This window comes from Primulina huaijiensis, chromosome 2 (assembly GCF_012295235.1).
Source record: "Primulina huaijiensis isolate GDHJ02 chromosome 2, ASM1229523v2, whole genome shotgun sequence".
In the NCBI taxonomy this organism is placed as follows: domain Eukaryota; kingdom Viridiplantae; phylum Streptophyta; class Magnoliopsida; order Lamiales; family Gesneriaceae; genus Primulina; species Primulina huaijiensis.
The window spans coordinates 20,733,620-20,758,755 of record NC_133307.1 but is presented as its reverse complement, the minus strand read 5'-3'; the positions used below and the strand labels follow the sequence as shown (position 1 = coordinate 20,758,755).

General features: G+C 35.6%; 2 protein-coding genes and 2 long non-coding RNA genes across 4 annotated transcripts; 3 read left to right on the top strand and 1 right to left on the bottom strand.

Annotated features, from left to right (window-relative positions):
* The first annotated feature begins 5,364 nt into the window (after positions 1-5,364).
* On the top strand, positions 5,365-8,932 carry LOC140968685 (eukaryotic translation initiation factor NCBP-like). The gene is made up of 6 exons (XM_073429725.1): positions 5,365-5,573; positions 6,798-6,893; positions 7,018-7,122; positions 7,205-7,282; positions 8,356-8,475; positions 8,577-8,932. The coding sequence occupies exons 1-6, from the start codon at positions 5,463-5,465 to the stop codon at positions 8,706-8,708; spliced, it is 642 nt and encodes a 213-aa protein (XP_073285826.1). The 5' UTR covers positions 5,365-5,462; the 3' UTR covers positions 8,709-8,932.
* Positions 8,933-10,144: 1,212 nt separating this feature from the next.
* On the top strand, positions 10,145-18,392 carry LOC140968693 (uncharacterized). The gene is made up of 3 exons (XR_012173823.1): positions 10,145-10,253; positions 10,344-10,668; positions 18,212-18,392. It is a non-coding gene; the product is annotated as an uncharacterized lncRNA (long non-coding RNA).
* On the top strand, positions 16,579-17,912 carry LOC140968676 (uncharacterized). The gene has a single exon (XM_073429714.1). The coding sequence runs from the start codon at positions 16,698-16,700 to the stop codon at positions 17,895-17,897; it is 1,200 nt and encodes a 399-aa protein (XP_073285815.1). The 5' UTR covers positions 16,579-16,697; the 3' UTR covers positions 17,898-17,912.
* Positions 18,393-18,676: 284 nt separating the features above from the next.
* Positions 18,677-20,623, bottom strand: LOC140959713 (uncharacterized). Its single transcript, XR_012172051.1, has 2 exons — positions 20,457-20,623; positions 18,677-19,280 (listed from the first exon to the last, which is right to left on the bottom strand). It is a non-coding gene; the product is annotated as an uncharacterized lncRNA (long non-coding RNA).
* Between the last annotated feature and the right edge of the window lie 4,513 nt (positions 20,624-25,136).

The window sequence follows — 25,136 nt, the reverse complement described above, 5'->3', positions numbered from 1 at the left end:
TTCGATGAAACAAAGAAAATGTTGTGTTGTCCCGATCTTTTTGAAACAAGTAATGTTGTAATATTCACCTCTAAATTACGAAAAACATAGCAACAAATATTAACGAAATAAACAATCGATCTCAAGCGAACCTTCAAAGAACTCGTATTTGACAATCCAAGTAAAGAACAATCGAAAAACACCACAAAATGTTAAACTTTGATAAGTTTTATTTGAGAAACATACAAAGGTGTATACAAAGCCAATCTTTGAAATTTGAGAGAAAACTCACAAAATATTATAAAACTCAATCATTCATTGTTTACAATGAATAAAATTGTGTATATATTGTTTACAAAACCAAAAGATATCAAAATCTAGTTACCTAAATTAACTAGGACTCTAAATTAGGTTTTTCCGCAAGGCGGCGTGCTAGGGTGCGGGATGTTCTGGACAGGTGCGCTCGGGCGATAAGATGCTACCGCTCGAACGTCGGGTGTTCTGAAATTCTCCGCCTCGAAAATGACTGTGGCGTTCGGGCGCGACATTTTACTGCTCGGGCGCCAGGCATGCGCTCGAGCACGAAGTTTTACTGCCCTAGCGTGGATCTCTCGGGTCCGGAGTCTTGATTTGACTTCTTTTTCATAATTTAGTACTTGAATAACATTGAAATGTCTTCCAACTCCATTGCTATGCATGCCGAATTCTTTGAAGCTTCGAATCTTGCTCGTATGATCTTGAAAACGCAGTTGTCTGGATCTCCTCTCAAGATTTAGCACGTAATGCACAGCAAGATTCATATCAGGTGGTAACCATCGTTTCCTTTGAGACCGGGGGCCGAGTCCCTTCCCCAAAGAAGGTGTCAGTCTCCTCTCATAGCCCCGGCCCAGGTTCCTTTCCTCGCTTTCTAGCAAATACACCACCGAATCCCACTTCTACACCACATGTTCTTCCCTCCTCAGCTTCAACATCCTCTACTCCTTAGGCTCTGCAGCCTAGAGAGCATAAATAAGCTGAGGCCTGTACTCCAGGAGGGCTGCAACAACACCACTTTGGTAAGCCTTTACATTCTTATCATGTTCGTTTTTTCACTTATTTATTATAACCAGTTTAATGAATGCTCTTTCTTTGTACGATCTGATGATGATCATTGACAGACTCAATGAGGTTTCCTCCCTTTGTGCCGAGCCAGATGGCCAGGTTGTGGAGGCCTGACTTAATTTAGAAGGGCTTTCCACTTAGCTAGAGGGCCCAAAACCACTCTACATGCAAGAAGTGGCAGCTCTTATGTTTAAACCAAATTCTTAATCAGTGTGTGAATATATGAAAATAAAGCTTGAACTAGTTTACCTGAAATAGTTTTATGGGTTTGTGTTCTTAAAAATAATTTCGTGGTTTTTGGTTTGTTACATGATTTTGTTGATGTTTTCGAACACCTTCTCTACTCAATATTTTCTGCACATCAATAGAGGGTTGTGGAAAAGTTTCGTGAATTTTAGAGTATTTTTGGTATTTTCCCTCTATTTTTCTTTGTTTTCCATTCATTCTTCCTCTCACCCTACTCGTCCTCTATCTAGAAAAAGATTTGATACCCAATCTACTCAAAATCGCCTAGATCTTCTCTCTCCATTCTCCCCATTCATCGACTCTTTATTTATCTTTTCTCCCATCCTCGGGAGTTTGGGTCCTCATGCTTTCAACTCGACAGAAAAATTTTATGTAACATATCAAAAAAGCTATAAATATGACAATGTTGACTTCTACGTCACCCTTTCTTTCACTTATGAAGATTTTCACTAAAAGACTTTGGTTTTACAAGATCTTGTAACAACCTATTTCAGTTAAAATTAAGACTTATCATTGCATAACTGCAACACTTAGTGATTAGTATACACTTCTTGATATTTAAGAACCTTAGATTGACCAGACAACAAACACAAAATCCAAAGGTCAGATTTGACAGCTTGAGTTGTTAGTGTAGCACAAATTTGATCCTTTATGATTTGATGTAATTCTGTTAAGCGTGTACTGTATGAGCACACTTGAAGTATTTCTTGTAGAAGTGCTCAGAGATATTGATAATGCATATTTGAAAGATGAGCAAGAGTTGTGTATTCGGTCCTTCTTGAAACTGAATCTGGATCTACATATATTTGAAAGCTACCACCGGTTGGATAATCTTTTCAACCATCACTTGTACCAGTTCCCTACATAATGGACTTGTCTCTTTCAGAATAATTACAATTCATTAAATGCCAAAATAATGTTTCTTTGCTTTTGCAACTTATAGTTCTTAGCTTCTGGAAAGCTGCTTTTGACTTCGAACAATTTAAGAAACTTTCTGTCATTTCGAAAGTTGGTGGGATATTGTTCCGTATACTATAACTGGCAGGTTTTAGAACGGTTGGAAGTAAAATATCCACTTTTCTTTGCATATTTTATGATCGGCCGTTGGAGAGTGGTGATCTTAATTTGATGCAGGGTTGTCATAAATGAAAGATCGACAGTTGGTGCAAAATGAAGCAATGGAGCGGCTGGACTTGAATAGGTCTATTGAGCGAATAAATATTGCATCAGCGGTTGGAAACCTGAAATACAACATAATATAATGGCTGGTTTTATATAATAGTTCGATGTCGTTATTTTGTCAATCATCAAAACTTAGGGTAACAAAAATATTCTAAGAGAGTGGTCACCATAAACGAAGTCCTCCTAGAATTTCCATTGAAGATTCATTATGATGAATAATTCAGTGATTTAATACAAAAAAATAATAATAATAAACACGTTCTCCATTAACTATCGAACACCAGTAAGAAATTAATTTAACATACATAGTACCTAAATTGAGATATTAGATACCTGATTTGGCTTATTTGATACCCATATTTTATTTGAAAAAACTTTTGACATTCGAGTGGTTACCATAAACGGAGTCCTCCTGGAGTTTCCATTGAAGATGCATTATGATGAATTATTCATGTGATTTAATACAAAAAATAAACATGTTCTCTACTAACCATCGAACGCGAGTAAATACTTAATTTAACCTACAATACCTAAATTAAGATATCAGATACCTGATTCGACATATTTGATACCCATATTTTGTTTGAAAAGACAATTGATATTCGAGTTATCACCTTTAAACGAAGTCCTACTGGAGTTTCCATTGAAGATGTATTAAAATGAAGTATTCTTGTGATTAATACAACAACAAAAAAAAGAAACATGTTCTCCACCATCAAATATGAGTAGTACTAAATTTAACCTAAAAGTAGCTAAATTGATTCAACTGATACGAAATATGTATTGTGAATGAATACTAATGCATAATATCAAATCAAATATCATCTTGATATTCCTTAATACCAATACGTATTATGAATGAATGATGATGATACCAAAAAAGTTAATGAATGAATACTAATAAGTATTCACAAATATTTGAGTAATCATTCACAATACTTGTGAATAAATACTCATGATTGATACAAAAAAAGGTATAATGAATGAATCAAATAAGTATTATAAACGATTACTCTAGTAAGTTGATCAATCATTCATAATACTTATGAAAGAATACCCACAAGTATAATGAAAAAATACTAAAAAGTATAATGGAATACATAATTAATTGTATTCTATAATGAAAAAGTGAACACCAACATCGACTCCATTTATCGTGACCACTCGAAAATCGAGTATTTTCTCTCCAAAATTGAATATCACAAGAAAAAATAATATATTAGTTAACACAAATTAAATATGATGTAGGTCAAATTAATGTTTAATCGTATTTCATGATTAGTACATAACATGTTTATTTTAAAAATAAATAACATTAATAAGTCATTATAATACATATTCAATGAAAACACCAACAAGGTCTTCATTTATGATGATCACTTGAAAATTGAGTGTTTTTATCATCAAATTTGAGTATCAACGTTGCAATATCAAGTATATGTTAAATCAGATTAAGTACTTTTAAAAAGGAATTAATTATTTGTATGTATTCCATGATAACTACGTAATATGTTTATTTTAATCTATAAATAACATTAATAAGCTACCCTAACACATCTTTCATGACAATACAAACAAAACTTTATTTATGGTAATCACTCAAAAGATCGAGTATTTTCTAATCAAAATTGAGTATCAATATAAAAAATAGGTATCTGTTAAATCAAATTAAGTACTTTTTAAGCTTTATTTAATATTTAATAATATTACATGATAATTACGCAACATGTTTATTTTTAAAAGATAAATAACATTAGTAAGTCATCATACTTCATTTTCCATGACAACACAACCACATAATTCATTTATGGTGGTCACTCGAAGATCGAATATTTTCTCATCAGAATTAAGTATCAACATGATAAATAATCGAGTATTTTCTTACAAAATGTGAGTATCAACATAGAAAAATCATGCGTATGTTAATCCAAATTAGATATTTTTTAGTTCAAAATATATATTCCATAATAAGTACGTAACATTTTTATTTTTACAAGTAAATAACATTAATAAATAATCCTAAAATCTCACTCTTAAAATATAATTACGAGAAATAAAAAATACTATTATCCTACTCCATGTTGATAGTCTACTTTTGAAAATAATCTTAGTCACTAAAAATCATACAATATAACATTTTTTTAGTTTAATAATCTTACATATATCTTCTTTCCTTTTTCTTTTTTCAATATATTAGTATAATTTATTGAAATTAGAATCACATTCCAAAATAATTAAAACAAAATTTTCTTGTTACATGCCATTTTCTAATAATAATGTAATATTAATACAATTAATAAAAATAATTATAATTTTATTAATAACAATAATTAGTTAAAACAATTTTTTAATGATAAAAATACATATTGGATTGATAATATTAATGAAATAAAAAAGATGAAGAAATTAAAAAATTAAACTATAATATAATTAACTATAAAAAATTTAAATAATAAATAATATAAAATATTTATTTCGATTGTTTTTGCCTCCAAATATATAAACAAATAATCAATAAAATAATAAAATATAAATTAATAATTAAAAATTTAATTAATTCAATAAAAATTATAATTTTATTAAAGTTTTATTATTAATATAAATTTAAAAAATTATTATTTGAATGAAGATGTTTAAATAATATAATAGTAAAAAAGTAAAATATGGTTGACAATTAATTAAATCTAAAATTTAAAGTTTTTCAAGTACTAATTCAGAAAAAAATAATAAATATGAATTGAATCCTAATTGAAACATGGGTAGTCAATTAAAACCTTAAAATTTTCAAAATAAAAAATAAAAGTTTAAGGCTGGGCCAGCTCCTCAACTGGGCCGGGCCTTCCATTGAGCCCAAACAATTATCAATTTTGTACGAGAGACCAACCGACGAAGTCTCCCTTCATTCTTCTTCATCTTCCTTCCCACTGCCCATCCGAAAACAGCAGGGAGAACAAATGGAATTGGCAGCAGCATATCAGAAACAGGACAATTACAGCATGCATCTACCGCCTCCGGCCGCCGACTTGGATTCGGAACGCGCGGCCATGGAGCTTCACCCTCTCAAAGTTCGTAAAACCTTCAATCTCTCTCTTATTCAATAGGCTCCTTTTTTTGGGTATCTCGTTGATTCATCTCTCCATTCCATATCTATGATTCGTGTATACATTCTTGCTGGATCGCTATTCTTTGCTTTCCAAATTTTGCGTATGTATGCCTCTCTTACCATCTTTCGTTTAAGTTTTGATTTGTCGTTTAAACTGGGGGAACTCGTTTGTTTGCTTTTTTCTGATATGTTACTGAAAAACGAATAGAATAGTGAAAGATAATAATGAAGGCAAGCTCCTTTGTGCTGGCATTCTAAATGTGTTGAAAATAAGTAGATTCCTCGCAGTAGTGGTTTATAATAGTGTGGAGTGAGAAAAACTTACAGTTTGGGTTTCTTACGAGTTTTTATGTTGAATAGTTTAAACTTTAAAGCACTATTATTTACTGGCATCTTCAATTTACTTGTTTTATTTTTCGTGAGGAAGCAGCAAATTCAATTCCCCTGAAATTTCGTTCATTGGATAATGTTTATCATATAGCCTATTTGATTGCTTTTGATATTGGCGTTTTACTCCAGAAGGCATATACGGTCAAGATACCTTCTGATTGAACCTTTATTCATCATAGTTCATGCGCAGTCTTCAGCTATCTTGCAAGCTCAAGTTAGGTTTTTGTTTGGTTTTACTTGTTTATCGTACAATGTCACGTAAAGTTTGTTTTTGAGCAAAAAAGGGGATGCTGGTTTATATTTTGCTCATAAAAGAGTCATAATTCCATATAGAACTCAAACCCTGACTTCAAAATTAACTAAAATTTGAGTTGAACATGAAGTCAGGGTTTTCAGGAAATATGTAAATATTATAATGTTGATAAATACATAAAGCTTTTAAATTGAGATGGTATTTTGTCAAATTCCTTTAGGTTGTGTGGATGGATAAATTTGATTTTGGGTTCCACTATGTCGAAATAATCCTGCGAGGAAATGGAGATTTTAAATACATCAATCCAAATGCATCTTTGCTAAGTTTTGCTTTGGCTCAGCGAAGAAAGTGTGGTTGACCTTGTTCTTTTCCAACATGTTTCATGTAATTCCTTCAAAACTAGATTGACAGAGTTTGGGGAAAGTGTTTGAATTGCCGACTAATTCACTACTGCATTTCCATGTATTGGTATGCTGAATGTAATCTTTTTATATGATATACATGGTTATACTGCAACTTCATCTCATTTATTGTGATCTTCAGCACAAATTTGTATTTTGGTATACACGTCTGACTCCAGGAGTCAGAAGTCAAACAGCATATGAGGACAATATTAAGAAGATTGTGGACTTTAGTACAGTAAGAATCTCTTTTCAGATTCATTCTGTGAGGTCATATGGCCTTCATAATTCCTTTGCTGATCCTAGATTTGATTTCTCTAGTTGTTCTAAATGCACCATTTTTACGGATTGCTTGACTTCAGGTCGAAGATTTCTGGGTCTGCTATTGTCACCTAGCTCGCCCCTCGACATTGCCTAGTCCAACTGACTTGCATCTATTCAAGGATGGTATCCGTCCTCTATGGGAGGTATGCTTTTACATGTTAAGCCGGTCATTAGTTTCTTTCCCAAGCTCAATTAATCAGTTTTCCTCAATCATGGTTTTGTCAGGATCCTGCTAACTGCAACGGTGGGAAGTGGATTATTAGATTTAAAAAGGCCGTGTCTGGCCGTTTCTGGGAGGACCTGGTATGGAAATAATTACATAAAACTGTGATTTAGCATCATCTAGCCTGTTATTAGTAAATCATTCTTTTGAGAACTTGAGTTAGACTCGTACCCTGCAGTTCCCATCTTGCTATCAGCCTTAAGTTTTCTGGCCTTTCCCTTCTTGTAAATTGAACATGCCAAAGTTTTTGTGCGTGACTATGTACAGAAAGTAAGTTTCGTGATTGTTATTTGCTCCAACTGGAAAATCCTTTATTGCTATTTTGGTTTGATTGCCTTCTATTATATAGATGGTTCTGTTTATTTTACGCTGAGTAGCTATTTGTTTGATTACCTTGGAACAAACATATAGGACTATGACATAAATTGACATCCCACTTTAAGTAAAAATGTTTGTAAACAACATTAACAAACCTTTTATCTCTCTGGCTTTGCAGACTGTTGCCAAATACCATTACAATCCTTTGAAAGCGAAAGCGAGAAAGAAATAGTAATTTATTAGAGTGATCAGATGTGTGAGAGAGAAATACTTCTCACACTTGCTAACCTGAGAGGTTTTACTTGTCGATCTGTTAGCATGATCATCATTTTTTTGTTTAAAAAAGATCCTTACGTGTTCAAAGTTCAACTTTGCAATGTAGATAATGATAATAGTTAATTTGAATGTGATACTTCTCTGTTGCCAGTAGCCACCCATCTGCCTTCATGGGATCATCCGAAGAGATGCCTATCCTAATCCTACGTGAATGTATGTTGATTAACGTATCCAAATCTGTTCACATAAAATAACAATATCAAAGCACAACGTTGAATCATTTATGAAGAAAATAATGTGACAAAATCGACTTAATGCGAATTTACTTTTATTGAATCTCGGTTCCACTTTTATGACTATTAGGTTAACCTTTCTTGCATGCTTACTAAGTGTATTGTCTTAACGGTCGTTGTATTTGTGCTCATTTAACTGATACATGATTCAAACTCTGTCAATTTTGTATATATTGTTAGAATTAACTATCCATCATAGGTTCCAAGTTACCCATTGTCATTCGTCCAAGAAAATGGTTCTTACCTGTGTTTCTTGAATACACCAGGTTCTAGCGTTGATTGGAGATCAACTTGATTATGGTGATAACATATGTGGAGCAGTCCTAAGTATTCGTTTCAATGAGGATATATTGAGTGTTTGGAACCGCAATGCATCTGATAATCAGGTTGGTTCTTGTTATTCAAATCACATTCATCATCATAATCTAACTCTGTTATATCGTTTCGGTTTGCATCTCTGTTATATTGTCTCGGTTTTGCATCGCAGGCGGTGATGGGGCTGAGGGATTCTATCAAGAGACATTTGAAAATTCCTCACACCTATGTAATGGAATACAAGCCCCATGATGCTTCCTTACGAGACCACTCATCGTACCGTAACACTTGGTTGAGAGGATAGGGAACAATGAGAGCAATGAACCGTTCAGTCCCTTCGCTGTGAGCTAACAGACTCAATGTATTTTGATGATGTATTACTCATATTTTCATTTCATAGTATTATGAAACCCCCCCCCCCCCTCCTGATGCTGTTGATTTTGTCATCCACTGTTTATTTTCATGAATTCAACTCGGAGTAGTGTTGGCAGCTGATCTCAAAATGTACATGTTCCAACCAATTAAAAAAAAAAATAAAAAGAAGCAAATATAAAAATTTATTTCGTTTAAATAATAGATTTATCGTTGGGTTTTCACAGAAAATGGATAAGCTGTTACGTGATAACATGGAATGATTCGCCAGTCATACTGCATGGACTATGTATATTTTTACTAGACAGATGACTGAATCCCGATGATACCTGCCAAATATGAGATTCAACTTGTAAATGAAAGAAGTTCGGATAGAAGATTGTAACCAACAAGACGAGAAGATATCTTAGATATAAACAGTAGCATTGAGAAAAGCATGCAAAATAGCGGGTAAATTCTCGGTTTAGTCTCAAATCTTAAGTGTGTTTTTCGGTTTAATCCCAAATCAATTTTTCGACCCAATTTAGTCCCAAATCTTCACATTAATTTACCCCATTGGTATTTCCGTCAATTTGGGGTTGAAATTAACGGAAAGACTATACGCTTTTACCTTTTTTCAATTCAGTAGCCCTAATCGATATTTTCTCTTCCAACTTCCAAGCAAGTCGGTCGCTGCAACAACTTTCTTCCTCCACGTCGAATCGGTTGCTGCTGCAACAACTATCCTCCTCCACGCACCGCTGCACGCTCGAGGTAACCATTTGTTCTTCACATGAAGTTGCTGCTACTTTCTGAGCCATCACTCTAGCATGTATTATCCTTAACGATGCCCCCTTGTCTACATCTCTTTGTCAACAACTTCATGCATCTTTTCTTATCTTTCCTTTTTTTTTGTCCGGAGATATGTTCCAATGATGTGTGTGAGCTCCCTGTTTTTACCTCCTATCTTCATGTCTTATTTAATTTTCTTTATTACAAATCATTGTTTGGCTTCTTCGGTTCACATAAAACAATCTCGCATTTTCTCTTTTTGGCAGGGAACTTTACAGTAACAATATTACTGGAAGAATTCCAAGCGAACTAAGGAACTTGACAATTTTGGTGAGCTTGGATCTTTATTTGAATAGTCTGATTGGTAATTATTTGAATTAGGGAACTTTACAGTAACAATTATTTGAACAGCTTGGATCTGGAGAAATCTTACGTATTTTTAAATTAAATTTTTAATTGCATACAATGCCATTTGTGTTCAGATTGTAAAACTTAATGGGATATATCTTCCTTCGGTTTTTTCAATGTTGTTTTTTTTTTAATTATAGGAGAATTCTGGACAATTCTTAGTGTGGTTTGCATTCAATTTTTAATTGCTTACAATTGATAAATTCTTGACTATTATTCCATATGTGATTAAGGTGATTGAGTGGATACCTAATGGCTAGACGGAGTAATTCCTCAAGAAAGAGCACTCCAAATTATGGTAATGCATTATTTTTGTAACTGTCACGCTTAAAATTTTTTTGATGCATTTTCTCGATAATTTAATGTAGTTTTTGTTTTTGTTTTTTAGGATTACTTGGGGAACCGGATATCTTTATAATTAAAATGTATTATAATGGAAGATTCAAATCTCTTGAGAAACACAATGAATACATCGGTGAGAGTTTTGAATATTTTGATTCCGTCGATCTTGATAAGCTGGGAATGATTGAAATGTGGGGATTTATGGAGGAGCTTGGATTTGAAGACGAAAATTCTTTTAGATTTTGGCACAAAGTTGGAACTACAATTAGTGAAGGCAGATATTTGGAAAATGATTCGGATGTGTTGAATCTTAGAAAGTATATTCCAATAAATTATGAGGTTAAAAAATATATTGAACACTTAGATTGTAGGTCCAACGTGCGGAATTTGAGATAATAAACCCGAAAATAAAGAATAAACTGGACACCGAGATTTACGTGGAAAACCCCTAAAAATTATTAGGGTAAAAACCACGGGCAAGATGAAAAGAATTTCCACTATAATATTTTGTGGTGTACAACTCACTCACTGTGTTTCCAAAGAGAACACACACTCTCTTAATACAGGAGAACAAACACCTCACAAATATTATAGAACTAAGCACTCAAATGGTATAGATGAGAGAAAACTCGAAGAAGAGATAATTTCAGAATGAAGGGAGGAGCTCTATTTATAGAGCCTCTTGTCCGTGTGAATACGCGTTAAAAACGCGTTATTTCCTTTTTGAACATTTCCTCGACCTTTCGTTTTTTTCAACAAAGACAACCCAACTACCATATTGAATGCTCCTGCCGACATTTCTCCCACTTGGAGATTTGATTGAGAATCAAACACATCTCCACACATCCTTTCAATCTTGACATTCCCTGCTGCTTACGTTTCCGCTAGACCACTTGAGGATCTGCACTACTCAAACTTATCAGTGTTCACTGGCTTGATCAGAAAATCAGCTATGTTATCCTTTGTATGGATTTTCTGCATATCCACGCTTCCTTCTTCTACTACTTCCCGCACAAAGTGAAATTGGACTCCAATGTGTTTAGTCCTGGAATGAAAGGCTGGATTCTTTGCGATGTGCAAGGCACTCTTACTGTCACAAAACAAAAGAACATTCTCTTGTTTGTGCCCGCTCTCCTCCAATAACCTTTTAATCCATATTGCCTCCTTGCAAGCTTGAGTAGCTGCCATGTATTCTGCCTCCGTTGTAGATAACGCCACAAATGTCTGCAGTTTTGAAACCCAGCTTACTGCTCCTCCTGCAAGTGTAAACACATAACCAGTAGTAGATTTCATCTTATCAGAATCACCTGCATAATCTGAATCGACATAGCCTCTTAGTGTAAAATATGATTCTCCATAATATAATGCAGCATTCGAGGTACCCTTAATGTATCTAAGGATCATCTTAACAGTGCTCCAATGCTCTCTTCCAGGATTCGCCATATACCGACTAACTGCTCCCACTGCTTGAGCAATGTCCGGTCTTGTACAGATCATAGCGAACATCAAACTCCCCACTTCTGATGCATATGGTACTCGAGACATCTCCATCCTCTCTGCTTCACTGCTAGGACACATCTTGGAGGATAACTTAAAGTTAAGAGGAAGAGGGGTCGAAATTGGCTTGCTATCTTGCATGTTGAAGCGTTGCAAGACTTTCTTCAAATAATTTTTCTGGGAAAGCCAAATCTTTCTGTTACTCCTGTCTCGGTGAACTTGCATCCCTAAAATCTTGTTTGCTGGTCCCAAGTCCTTCATATCAAATTCCCTAGCCAACTGTGCCTTCAATCCTTGGACCTGATCTTTGTTGGGGCCTGCTACCAACATGTCGTCCACATACAATAGCAAAATGATATAATCATCACCAGATCTCTTGAAATACGTACAAGGGTCTGCACTCAGTCTGTTGTATCCAAGGCTCATGATATAGGAATCAAATCTCTTGTACCAACACCTCGGCGCCTGTTTGAGACCGTACAGAGATTTGTTCAACCTGCAAACCAAGTTCTCTTTGCCTTTTTCCGCAAAACCTTCTTGCTGGAGCATATAGATTTCTTCTTCAAGATCTCCATGAAGAAACGCCGTTTTCACATCTAGCTGTTCTGGATGTAGGTCAAACACCGCACACAATGTCAGCACCACTCTGACTGTTGTAAGCCGAACCACAGGAGAAAATATATCATTGAAGTCACTGCCTTCTTTCTGAGCATACCCTTTTACGACAAATCTAGCACGATACCGCTCCACTTGGCTATTGCCATCACGCTTGATCTTATAGACCCATCTATTTCCAATGGCTTTCCTTCCTCGTGGTAGTGTAACAAGATCCCAAGTTTGATTCCTATCTAATGCTTCCAATTCTCCTTGCATTGCTATCATCCATAAGGATACATCCGAGCTTTGAGTAGCCTCGTGGAAACTCGATGGCTCACCATCCTCTGATAATAGACAATATGCAATATTGCTTTCAGTGACATAATCTGAAAGCCAACCTAGTGGTCTTCTGTCTCGAGTTGACTGCCTCACATTGGAAACTTCAGACTCAACTTGTTCTTGTTCTTCGTGCTCTGGTAGTGCTTCACAAGAAACTTGACCTTCGTCCGTCTTATTTTCCACCTGAAATATAGTAATTTCTGAATTCGGTGTGCCTTTGTCTCCCTTTACTTTATCTTCTTCGAAGATAACATCCCTACTGATGACAATCTTGTGAACAGTAGGATCCCACAAGCGAAACCCCTTTACTCCATCAGCATAACCCAAGAATATACATTTTCTGGATTTCGAATCCAACTTCGATCTTTCTTGCTCATTGTACAGAACGTACACATGACTTCCAAATGTATGCAAATGAGAATAATCTGTCGGCTTTCCAGTCCACATCTCCATCGGAGTCTTCAGATCAATCGCCACTGAAGGAGAACGATTGATAATATAACAAGCGGTTTTGACTGCTTCTGCCCAAAATGACTTGTCTAGACCCGCAGTCCTCAACATAGATCTTGTTCTGTCCAACAAGGTCCTGTTCATCCGATCCGTCACTCCATTCTGTTGAGGTGTGTAAGCCGTTGTGAACTGTCTTTTGATGCCTTCATGTTGACAATATGCATCAAACTCGTCACTGGTATATTCTCCTCCATTGTCAGATCTCAGACACTTGATTTTCTTCTCAGAATCAAGTTCAACCCGCGCTTTGAAATCTTTGAAGATCTGGAAAACATCTTATTTCTTCTTGATTGGATACACCCAACATCTCCTAGAGAAATCATCAATGAACGAGACAAAATATCTCGCTCCTCCTAGGGATACAACCGGTGCTTGCCAAACATCCGAATGAATCAACTCCAACATGCTTTTGCTCCTGGCACTAGAAGTGCCAAACTTTAATCTGTGTTGTTTACTGGTAACACAGTGCTCACAAAAGGGTAATGACACTTTTGTAAGTCCCGGCAGCAGTTTCCGTTCTGAGAGAATTTTCATCCCCCGTTCTGACATATGCCCGAGCTTTCTATGCCATAACACTGTTAATTCTTCTACTGAACCATTTGATGCAACAGCTAGTTCTGCCTCTTTGTGTGTTTCTCCCAAAAGTACATACAGATTTGCAGCAACTTTTTCCGCCTTCATAACCACAATCGCGCCTTTCACAATTTTATGATCTCATTCTCGATACGAGTTTTGCATCCGATGTCATCCAATTGCCCCAAGGACAAAAGATTTTTCGTCAGTCCTTTCACATGTCGTACCTCCTGTATGGTGCGAATGGTGCCATCAAACATTTTAATTTTGATAGTACCGACCTTAGCGATTTCCAAGGCATGATCATTTCCCGTGAATACAGATCCTCCTGAGACTGGTTCATAATGATCAAACCATTCTTTCCGAGACGTCATGTGCCACGTCGCTCCTGAATACATAATCCATGTGTCACAAAATTTGTGTCTGCCTTATGCAACTGTTGCTGCTTCGCTGAATAATATTTCACTACCGCCTGAAGTACTGGCCACATTTCCTTGAGAACTCTTCTCGATACTCGTACACTCTTTCTTGAAGTGCCCTTTACCGCCACATTTGAAGCAGTAAATATTTTTCTTCTTTCTTCTTGACTTTGATCTACCTCGTCTTTGGCTCCCACTGGAGTCACGGTCCATAAATCTTTCTCTTATCATCGGTAAAACCTCTGCCTGCTTCGATGTTACCAACCTATCTTCCTTATTCTTGCGCCGGCTTTCTTCACCGAGAACCGCAGTTAAGACATCATCGAATCTTAGAAAGCCCATAAGAATATTGTTGGTTATGTTGATGATAAGTTTATCATATGAATCTGGTAGACTTTGAAGTAGAAGCTCTGCACGTTCATTTTCCCCTATTTTATGCCACATGGAAGTGAGTTGCGCAAATAGAGTATTTAGTGTGTTGATATGATCGGTCATCGATGAGGATTCCGCCATCCGAAAAGTATAAAGCCTTCTCTTTAGGAAAATCATGTTGTGTAGCGACTTGACCTCGTACATCTTTGTCAAAGTATCCCAGATAACTTTTGCTGTTTTTATCACATATATACTTGATAATACTTCGTCTGCAATTTCCAAGTGTAAATTGGCAACAGCATTATCATTCATCTCATTCCACTTTCCATCATCCGTAATCTCCACCGGTCTATCTCCAATAGCCGTCAAGCAATTCTCCTTTCTTAAAACTGCTTGTATCTTTATTTTCCACAGCATAAAATTGCTTCCGTTGAACTTTGCTATCTCGTACCTTTCCGCCATTATGTCTACAACAATTTTAGTAGATTGGACAAAATAATCCCGCCTTAAATAAAAAATCTCAAAAAATCTTTTCTGATGTGGAAGATCAGTCTAGGCTGCAACCACAGAGCAAACTCAGAATTTTAAGAAATTTTAAACCAAGCTCTGATACCACTTGTAGATCCCACGTGCGGAATTTGAAATAATAAACCCGAAAATAAAGAATAAACTGGACACCGAGATTTACGTGGAAAACCTCTAAAAATTATTAGGGTAAAAACCACGGGCAAGATGAAAAGAAATTCCACTATAATATTTTGTGGTGTACAACTCACTCACTGTGTTTCCAAAGAGAACACACACTCTCTTAATACAGGAGAACAAACATCTCACAAATATTATAGAACTAAGCACTCAAATGCTATAGATGAGAGAAAACTCGAAGAAGGGATAATTTCAGAATGAAGGGAGGAGCTCTATTTATAGAGCCCCTTGTCCGTGTGAATACGCATTAAAAATGCGTTATTTCCTTTTTGAACATTTCCTCGACCTTTCGTTTTGTTCAACAAAGACAACCCAACTACCATATTGAATGCTCCTGCCGACATAGATGGTCAAAATGATGAAGTTGGAAATGAAAATGTTGATAATTTTGATAACAATGAGTATGATTTTGTAGAACATAATGAGTTAGTTGATGCATTTGTTGTCTATGATATAGAATCTATGAAAGGAAAAATGGTTGTCCCTGAAAGAGAAAATACAGATGATCTCCTTCATAAAATGCATGAGTATGACGATGAAGTGGATATTTGTGTAGATAGTGACGGTTTGACAAGTCTTCATGATTCTGATGAGGATGAAGTTAAAAATTATGTGTTGTTTGACCCGAAAAAGGATTTTGAAAATCCAGAGTTGAAGCTTGGTTTAGTCTTTAGCTCAAAGAAAGAAGCAAAATTCACAATTGAAAGTCACTGCATTAGAGAAAGAAGATCGGTGAAGTTTGTATAAAAACATCCGATTGTGGGCTAAGTGCAATAATGATAATTGTTGTTGGATGATCCATGTTGCGAAGATGACTAATGATAGTTTTTGGCAAGTAAGAAATTTTGATGGATGTCACAGTCATTGTGTTCGTGATTTTAAAAACAAGTGTGTCAACTCAACGTGGTTGGGAAAGACGTTTGCCAATAAATTCAGCACAAATCCTAAATTGGGACACTTGGAGTTTAGGGAAGAGATTTCTACCATTCTTCAGTCAGATTTTTCAAGGAAAATCGCCTACATGGCTAAGAGAAAGGCGCTGAAATTAGTGCAAGGTTCTGTCGATGAGCAGTTTCGGAAAATAAGGAAGTATAGTGCTGAATTGAAAAGATCCGACGCTGGGGCTACTGTAGTTTTGAAGTTGACAGAGGATGACAAAGGTCCAAGGTTTCAGAGATTGTATGTTTGTTTTTCAGCTTGCAAATAATGATTTAAGAATGCTTGTCGGCGTATCATTGATGTTGATGGATGCTTCTTAAAGGTAGAACATGGTGGGCAATTGTTATCGGCCGTGGGGCTAGATCCGAATAATAACATTTTTCCAATATGTTATGCAATGGTTGAGCGTGAAACAAAAGATAGTTGGACATGGTTTCTTCAGCTCCTAGATGAAGACATTGGTGTTAGCAATGATCCGCATACTTGGACATTTATGTCAGATAAGCAAAAAAGGTTTGATTCCTGCACTTGAATGTTTGTTTCCTGATGCTGAACATATATATTGTGTGAGACACTTAGAAATCAATATGAAACGTGATGGATTCAAGAGTGTAGCGGTTAAGATTGCCTTTTGGGCTGCGGCAAAAGCGACAAGAATTGAAGAGTTTCAAGTGCACATGGCTGAGTTGAAAGACATTGATGCAAAGGCATATGAATGGCTGGCAAAAAAACCCGAAAACCATTGGTCTAAGGCGTATTTCAGCACCACTCCTAAATCAGACATCTTGTTGAACAATATGTGTGAAAGTTTTAACAGCTTCATATTAGATGCCAGGGAGAAGCCAGTAATTGAGATGTATGAGATGATACGAAATCTTTTGATGGGCAGATTTCAAAAAAACAGAGAGAGGGCTAACAAATGGAACTGTCGAATTTGTTCAAAGATCAAAGATGTGATTGCAAAGATATATGTGGAATCTATTAGGTATTCTCCCATGAAGTCAGATGAAATGCACTACCAGATAACGAGATCAGATGATAGACGTGATCAGCATTCAGTTGACTTGTTGAACAGGTCTTGCAGTTGTAGGAAATATGACTTGACAGGCATTCCTTGCAAGCACGCTGTATGCGCTATTTGGTGCAAAAAAGATGATCCAGAAGAATATGTCCATCCTTATTACTTGGTAGAGACATATAGAAGATGTTATGCAGCACGAATAATGCCTGTCAATGGGCCAGACTTGTGGCCCCCATGTGATTTGGTACCACCATTGCCCCCAGTTTACCTACAAAAAGTTGGAAGGCCCGCAAAATTACGAAGAAGAGAACCAGATGAACCACCCCCTTCCGAAAATAAGTTGAGAGGTGTAAAAAAATTTACCAAATGCAAACTATGCGGTGGATCAGGACATAACAAAAGGACTTGTAACCGGATTGAAGATGTCCGACACCATGAAGCATTCCAACAAGAGCCCATGACACGGCAAAGCGCTATTTTACCAAATAATAATTTGGGTGCAACAAGAAAAGATAAACTACAGGTTCTGAAAATGAAAACTTATTTTTATTGCATTTTTTTCCTTCAAGAAATATGTTGTTGTATGTACTTACATGCAGGTGAAAAGAGCACGACAAGTTGGGATTAATATTGAAGGGATTTCGTGCTCAATATCTTCGATAAATGTAAGTTTTTTAAACTCTTTAATTTAATGTTATTCATGCGAGTTCAATATATTCGGAAATGAAATGGTTGATGTGATTAATTATTTTGTTTGTATTGTTATAGATTAACCAATCCGTGAACATTCATACACCTGCTTTTCTGAAATATGGAGTCAGCTTCACAACAGTGTCACGACTACGAGCTTCAACAGGTGTTCGAGGTAGAGTTGATCAGTCATCATCTTCGTCACGAAATCATGTGGTCAAGTCTAACTCTTCTCAGGAATCTTTCAAGAAGAAATGATTTTGTGGGACGCGATATTCTGTCGAGAAGATTTGATTTTGTTTATGAATCCAGTTTCTTTGTTTTCTACTGTTTCGGTGCTTCGAGAAAGTTGTTCGACTTGAATTAGTCATGGATGGAAAATGATGTTGAAAGTTGTTGTTTTTATACTATATGAAGTTTGATTTAGTCATGGATGGAAATTGAAGTCTACTTTTTCGGTGCTTCAGAAAATAGTTTTTTTAAATTATTGTTTTGTCATTCAGCAGTCATTAGTAAATTTCAAGCATATCAAGTGTTTTTAAGAGTATTTCTTCCTCACCGTAAGCACTGTAACAAGAAAATGATATAAAAAAATGCAACAAAAGTCGAGCATAATGTTTTCTATCTTGCAAATATTCATGACATGTATATTAGAAATGAACAAACAGTCACCCTCTTAAAATAGTCAAACATAGAAATTAAAAAAAAAAGGACGTGTGAAAGAAGTTCACATTTTTATACCAATACACCAAAATCATACATAGTCTTGAGTCAACGAAAGAACACTACAAATCCAAGTTAAAGATACAAAGATACACAAGGATATCTAATCTTCACCACTAATTTCTAGAGATTGTACTAGTTGTTTAATCTCTTCCGCTATCCCTGCAACCTTCAATAAATGATTGTGGTTCTCATTTTCTAAATCTAAAAGCAAATCTTTCACTTTTAATAATTTTTCAGCTTCAATACTTCTGTTTGGAGCGGTGCTAAAAGTTGCACACGAACTTTCTTCGTCAGACATAAATGAAGCAGATGAATTTTGTTTCTCTAGGTATGCATGAAAATCTTTTGATGCTTCATCCCTACTCCAGAATGATTTATGAGAAGCCCCACTAAATTTGTTGACTTGACTATGTGCTTCTTCCCATGTCTCGTATACACCAGATTTACGTCCAACGAAGACAACATATGTTTTCTCCTACAATACACAAAAATACAAAGCAATTTTCATTGTTTTATAAACAATTATGATTACAATAAAACATTACTTAAAATTAAAGGGATCACCACCATTTTGTTAGCTTTCTTCGATGACCTCCTGAAATGAGGGTAAAAAAAACATGATATTATGAAAATATGAGATATAAAACCAGGATAAATGCATTGGATATAGATAATCTACATTCTGAAATAGAAAGATGAATATAACCAGGACAAATTGTAGAAGAAATCACTGATAGAAAAAATCAAAGCAGCTAAAGTGTTTGCTACATGTAGCATAATAATTCATATCCCGCGTGACAGAAACACGGAAGAACACATCAGCTAATGATTTTGGTGTGACAACTTCTTCTCTTTCTCGAATTAAACATGTCAAAAATCATTTTTTCCCAGGAATTTCTAGTCAAACACTAATAGAGTTTCTGTACATGCTAATTAAAAGTTTGCGTGCATGTTTCTCTATCAGTTGATTTCTCAGCATAAATCACAATTCACTGTGATAAAAGATCACATTTTAGCTAGAGCCCATGGTGCATCGATTCTATGACAGTTGCAAAATAAGAATAATAAGTAGTATTGGGAACAGCTTCAGTAATTTAATAACAGAAATGAAATCCTCTATTCACATTTAAGGTTACTGAACTTCTGCTTTGAATTAGTTAATATTTACTGCAAAATATCTATATTAAACAATTGCAACCATAGCTAGCACATATGACTCCAACTGTCACTTGACAGCAGTATAGACCATAAATCAACGACTAACAAAACAAAGAAGTTTAAACTTAGAGCCTAGAATAATTGATTTGGAACAAAAGGCAATGTCAATTATACTTTCCATCTTTTAACTTCATTTGTTGTAAAGATGTGCTGATTTGGTTGCGTGACTTTTCTGAAGAAGTGGAAGGAAATTAATTTTAAAAAGAACAGGAGAATAGACTTCAGTGATTCCGCTCCATATGGCACATGTGAATGCTGCACAAACCAATCACTCACTTCTGATTTGCAAATTTCCTACTCAAGGTGTGATGAAGAGGAAAACAAATTCTCAAGAACTAAATAAAAGATCCAGCCACAGAAAAAGAAAGTCTCCAAGCTCAAATGTGTCAGGGATTGGACCAATCAGAATATTCAAATAAAGATCCAAGCTCACCAAACTTGTCAAGTTTCCTAGTTCGCTTAGATAATACAAGGGGGCATCGTTAAGGATAATACATGCTAGAGTGATGGCTCAGAAAGTAACAGCAACTTCATGTGAAGAACAAATGGTTACCTCGAGCGTGCAGCGGTGCGTGGAGGATAGTTGTTGCAGCAGCGACCGACTCGACGTGGAGGAAGAAAGTTGTTGCAGCGACCGACTTGCTTGGAACTTGGAAGAGAAAAGATCGATTAGGCCTACTGAATTGAAGAAAGGCAGAAGCATATAGTCTTTTCGTTAATTTCAACCCCAAATTGACGGAAATACCAATGGGGTAAATTAATGTGAAGATTTGGGACTAAATTGGGTCGAAAAATTGATTTGGGACTAAACCGAGAAACACACTTAAGATTTGGGACTAAACTGAGAATTTACCCCAAAATAGCTATATGTAGGTTTTATGAAGTCGAAAATCTGACACTTGTACTCTTAACTAAATTTTTGTGTGTATCAATTTCCACAAACATGGTAAAAAGCTTCTTTTTTTTTTTCTTGCCACCTTCCTTCCAGGCTCACGCATTTAGGGGGAAACATATATGATCCATGGGGTGTTTGTACTATGAGCATTTCGTAATATTTTCGTTGCATGCTATCATCAAGAAGTTGTTTCCTTGTTCTTCTGTTTTTTTTATAAAAAAATTTAAATCCAGCAAAATCCTGATATCGATCTACGAGGACTAAGTACAATCTCATCAATGCAACAAAGATAGGTAGAATAAATATCGGCTCGTCCAACATTTAGCCACACTGGGCCGGTGGACAAGGAAATGCATAAAGCCAAATATCTAAGAGAAACAAATTAGTTTATATGCCCACAAGAGATTACCGTATCCTACTCTTGCACCTGCATTTCCAGTTGCTTTTGTTGAGCTCGTGTCCACCTGTTCAAATGCCCAGTGGTTTAATTCATGTCATGCAGACCATACAAAGGTATTTGATGTCCTTGAAAGCAGCATATGCAATGATGATTCGAAAGGCCTCAAATCTTGCAACCAGTACAAATGAGTCATTAAAGTCAACACTTTCTTCTTTTATGTACTTTTGGGCTACAAGACGAGCTTTGTTCCTTAAAACTGTTTCATTCTTATCCAGTTTGTTCATGAATACCTATTTAGTCCCAATGAAATTTTTCTTGTCCAGTCAGGGGACTAGATGTCAAACTTTGTTGCACTCAAACTGGTTGAGTTCCTCTTGCATGAATTATATCCAGCCTGCATCTGTTAATGCTTCGTCAACTTATTTGGCTCAACCTAAGAGATAAAAGCTGCATGCAAATACTCGTCAATCATTTTCTTCTTGGTTACCAATGACCTAATTGGGTGGATTATTTATGCTCCACCGATATTTTGGTCCAAGAAGACGTGGATCTTGTTGGGGTTGATCTTCTTCTTTAATAATATATAACTTCTTCTTCTCCTCTTCATGGATCATTCTCCATGACTGGTTCCACGAGCTCTTGATCTGGTCCAATAGAATTGTTTTTTGTGATTATCGGATTGGTTTCAAGAGTCCCTTCATTGTATCTCCTCAGCTCAATCTCACAATCACTTTCATATATGAGTTTTATTCTCCAATCTTTGACGTTGCTCATTTATATTTACATGTTCTTGAACTAAAAAAAAGTATATTTATCAAATATAGCATGAACGGTTTCTTCAACGGTTAGAAACTTATTTTTGAAGACTCTGTAAGCTCTATTGACCAATGAATAACCACTAAATATTTCTTCATCAGCTTTAACATCGAAGGCAGATAAGTGAATTTTTCCTTTGTTGTGAATGAAACATTTGCAGCCAAAGATTTTGAAATAAAATATATCCATTCATTTCATTCCATGTCTCATAAGGAGTTTTGTTATGCTTTTTGTTAATCATAGATCTGTTTTGAGTGTAACAAGCTTTATTTTTTGCTTCTGTCCAAAGCCTTTGAGAAACATTTGAATCAGCAAATATTGTTCTAGCTGTTTCTTTTAAAGTCCGATTCTTTATCTCAGCAAACACCATTCTGTTGAGGAGAGCAGATAGTTGAGAAATCATGTTTGATTTCTTAATCATTTAGATAGGATCCAATGGTTTTGTTCGTAAACTCAATACCATTGTCACTCCTGATCATATCTATCACAGTAGATTTTTCATTTTGCAACAATTTCAAAACTTTGATCAAATATAAAACATTTTGATTTTTGGACGGTAGGAAACCCAGGTATATCGAGAGTAATCATCCACCACCACTAGAGTTTATATCATTCATCATATGATCTTTACTGGTATAGGGACAAATAGGTCCACATGCAGTAGATCTAAGCATTTAGTGGAAGAGTTACATCCTTTACTTTTGAAAGTAAATCTCACATATTTTCCCAACTGGCATGTGGTGTAAATCTTAATTTTTATGAAAACATTTTTGGGTAGACCAATCATTAAATCATTTTTAGTTAAATTGACAATTTATTTGAAATTTAAGTGATTCAACCGTTTATGCCACAACAAATGCTTATCACTATTCCGCGCAACAAAACAGGCAGGGGAGGGAAGTTGATCATCTTTGCAACTTATTATATATGTGTTTTGTTCTCTTAATCTTGTTAGCATGATATAACCTTTGCTAGATTTCATGGTGCAAGTACGTTGGTGAAACTTAAAAGAATAACCATGATCACACAATTGACTAATATTAGTGAAGGATCGGTTCTGGCACCTTCGAAGGTGCTTCAAACGCAATATTCTCCATGAGCTTCAATAACTCATATTCTAAGAATATAAACACCGCTGAATTAAATCGATTTTGGTGTTAAACCAAGCGAAAAATACTAGAAGTAATTCTTTGTTAAGAAAGCTGAATAATTTGAAAGAAATTTAACTTGTGTAAACTGATTGACTGAAATAAGAGTAATCAGTTCTTACATGTATCAGTTCAGTTATAGCGAGAACTGAACTGATAATTGTTTGAACTGATCAAATCAGTTTGAAAATAAGAGTTAAACAGTTAAGTACACAAGATATGTTTATAGATGTTCGGAGACTTCAACTGCTCCTACGTCACCCCTTCTACCACCTCGGGTAGGATCCTCTTGAAGACTTTGATTTATACAATGACTTGTACAAATCCACTCAGCTTAGGACGTACCCTACTGCTTAACTGAACTCTTAGTCTAGAATGAAAGTAGCACCTTCCAGCCAACACTTGTTTAACGTCTATATGTTAAAAACTACATACACAAGTTTATTGTCTTTGTGCAAGACTCACTTAGCTATTCGATAAGCTTAACTCTTTGTATATGTGAGTGATTGTGTGTGCGTGTGTGAGAACTGATATATGAATACAACACAAAAGTGTTCTCACACACTGAGAGAAAAACTGCTCCTAAACTGAGCTAATAACACTTTGAAGTGTTCTCTCAAATATGAGCCGATTGCTTCTGTAAGCAGATATGCATTATGTGTGCCCTTCTTTTTATCTCTTGTTTTTTCCACACTTATATTTTTTATTCTTATAAATTGATGATCTTGGTCATGTATTTATAGAGGCATTGAGACCGTACACCAAGACTCATCAAATATACTCGTTGCAATTTGAATTCGTTTCTCAAAATTTGTGTACTTTCCGACAGTCATTCTGGAACATTTTGTCTTTAAGCTTTGATGCAATGTCAATTATTGTCCTTTGACTGGACAACAGCTTTTCCTTAATGCGCACAACTAGATTCAATTGAATAAGCTTGTCGTGTTCAACAAACTGATTGATTTCTAATTGATGTTATGAACTGGTCAGTTGAACTGATCTTCAACTGGTTCGGTGAAATCAGTTGGCTCGTCAGCTGAACTGATTTCGCTATTTCAGTTGAACTGGTCAGTTGAACTCTTCATCAGCTGACCGGGCTTCTGAAGGTCTTCTGCTGAACTGCCTATCAGCTGGACAATCATTTGAACTGGTCTTTGATATATCAGTCGAACTAATTCAGTTTGGGCAATCAGTTGGAGCTTTCAGTTTGTGTCTTGATAGCTTCAATTTTGGCTCGGTAACTGATCAGTTCGAATCCTGATCAGTTCAAATTTCCGCACACTTGGGTAAATTCATTAGAAACAAAATAACAAGTTTTGTTAACATCAATATCAAGATTGCGAACATGAAATATTCCAACAATTAGTCAAGTTATAGCACATGTTTTCCACCAACTGTACATCTTTAATATTATATTATCATATATAATCTTATCCTTACCAAGGGTTCTACATTTTAAGTTATAAACAAAATGTGATTCTTGGTCCCTTGCATTCAATCACTTCTGACAAAAACTTTTTGTTTTCAGTCATGTGCCTTGAACATCAATTGTCAAGATACTAGGTTGACTCTTCGACCGTTTTTTATTTTTGTACCTGTCAACAACACAAAACACTTTGGTACCAACATTTAGTTGGGTATAGATCGAATTAACCTTTCGAGACCCACACATGAATTACCCTTATGGGCTTACCTGGGTGTGTCCAAAAATTCAAGCGGTCAAGTAAAGTTGTGTGTTGTGCTATGATATGTTCTAGATTTAACAAGATGTTGTTTAGGCCATTTTTTCTTGCTATCCAGTCTGTACCTCTTTTGAACTAGCATACAATTACTGGTTTCTCCCTTGGAACAATATGTCTAGGCAGAAATGACCTCTTCCAAAATCGGTTGGGCTTAAACTGGCTAGTCCAGTCCCATTTGGTCTTGGCTTTAGCCAGGTCTTCCCAGACTTAGAGTCATGTGGTTCAACGTATC

What these genes read in the sequence shown, in the direction of transcription:
- LOC140968676 (XM_073429714.1), top strand. Translation starts at nt 16,698, where the DNA reads ATGAAGACATTGGTGTTAGCAATGATCCGCATACTTGGACATTTATGT.
- LOC140968685 (XM_073429725.1), top strand. Translation starts at nt 5,463, where the DNA reads ATGGAATTGGCAGCAGCATATCAGAAACAGGACAATTACAGCATGCAT. An exon ending in TGGAGCTTCACCCTCTCAAA is followed by an intron (nt 5,574 to 6,797) that starts GTTCGTAAAACC and finishes TGTGATCTTCAG; the next exon opens with CACAAATTTGTATTTTGGTA. An exon ending in GTATCCGTCCTCTATGGGAG is followed by an intron (nt 7,123 to 7,204) that starts GTATGCTTTTAC and finishes TGGTTTTGTCAG; the next exon opens with GATCCTGCTAACTGCAACGG.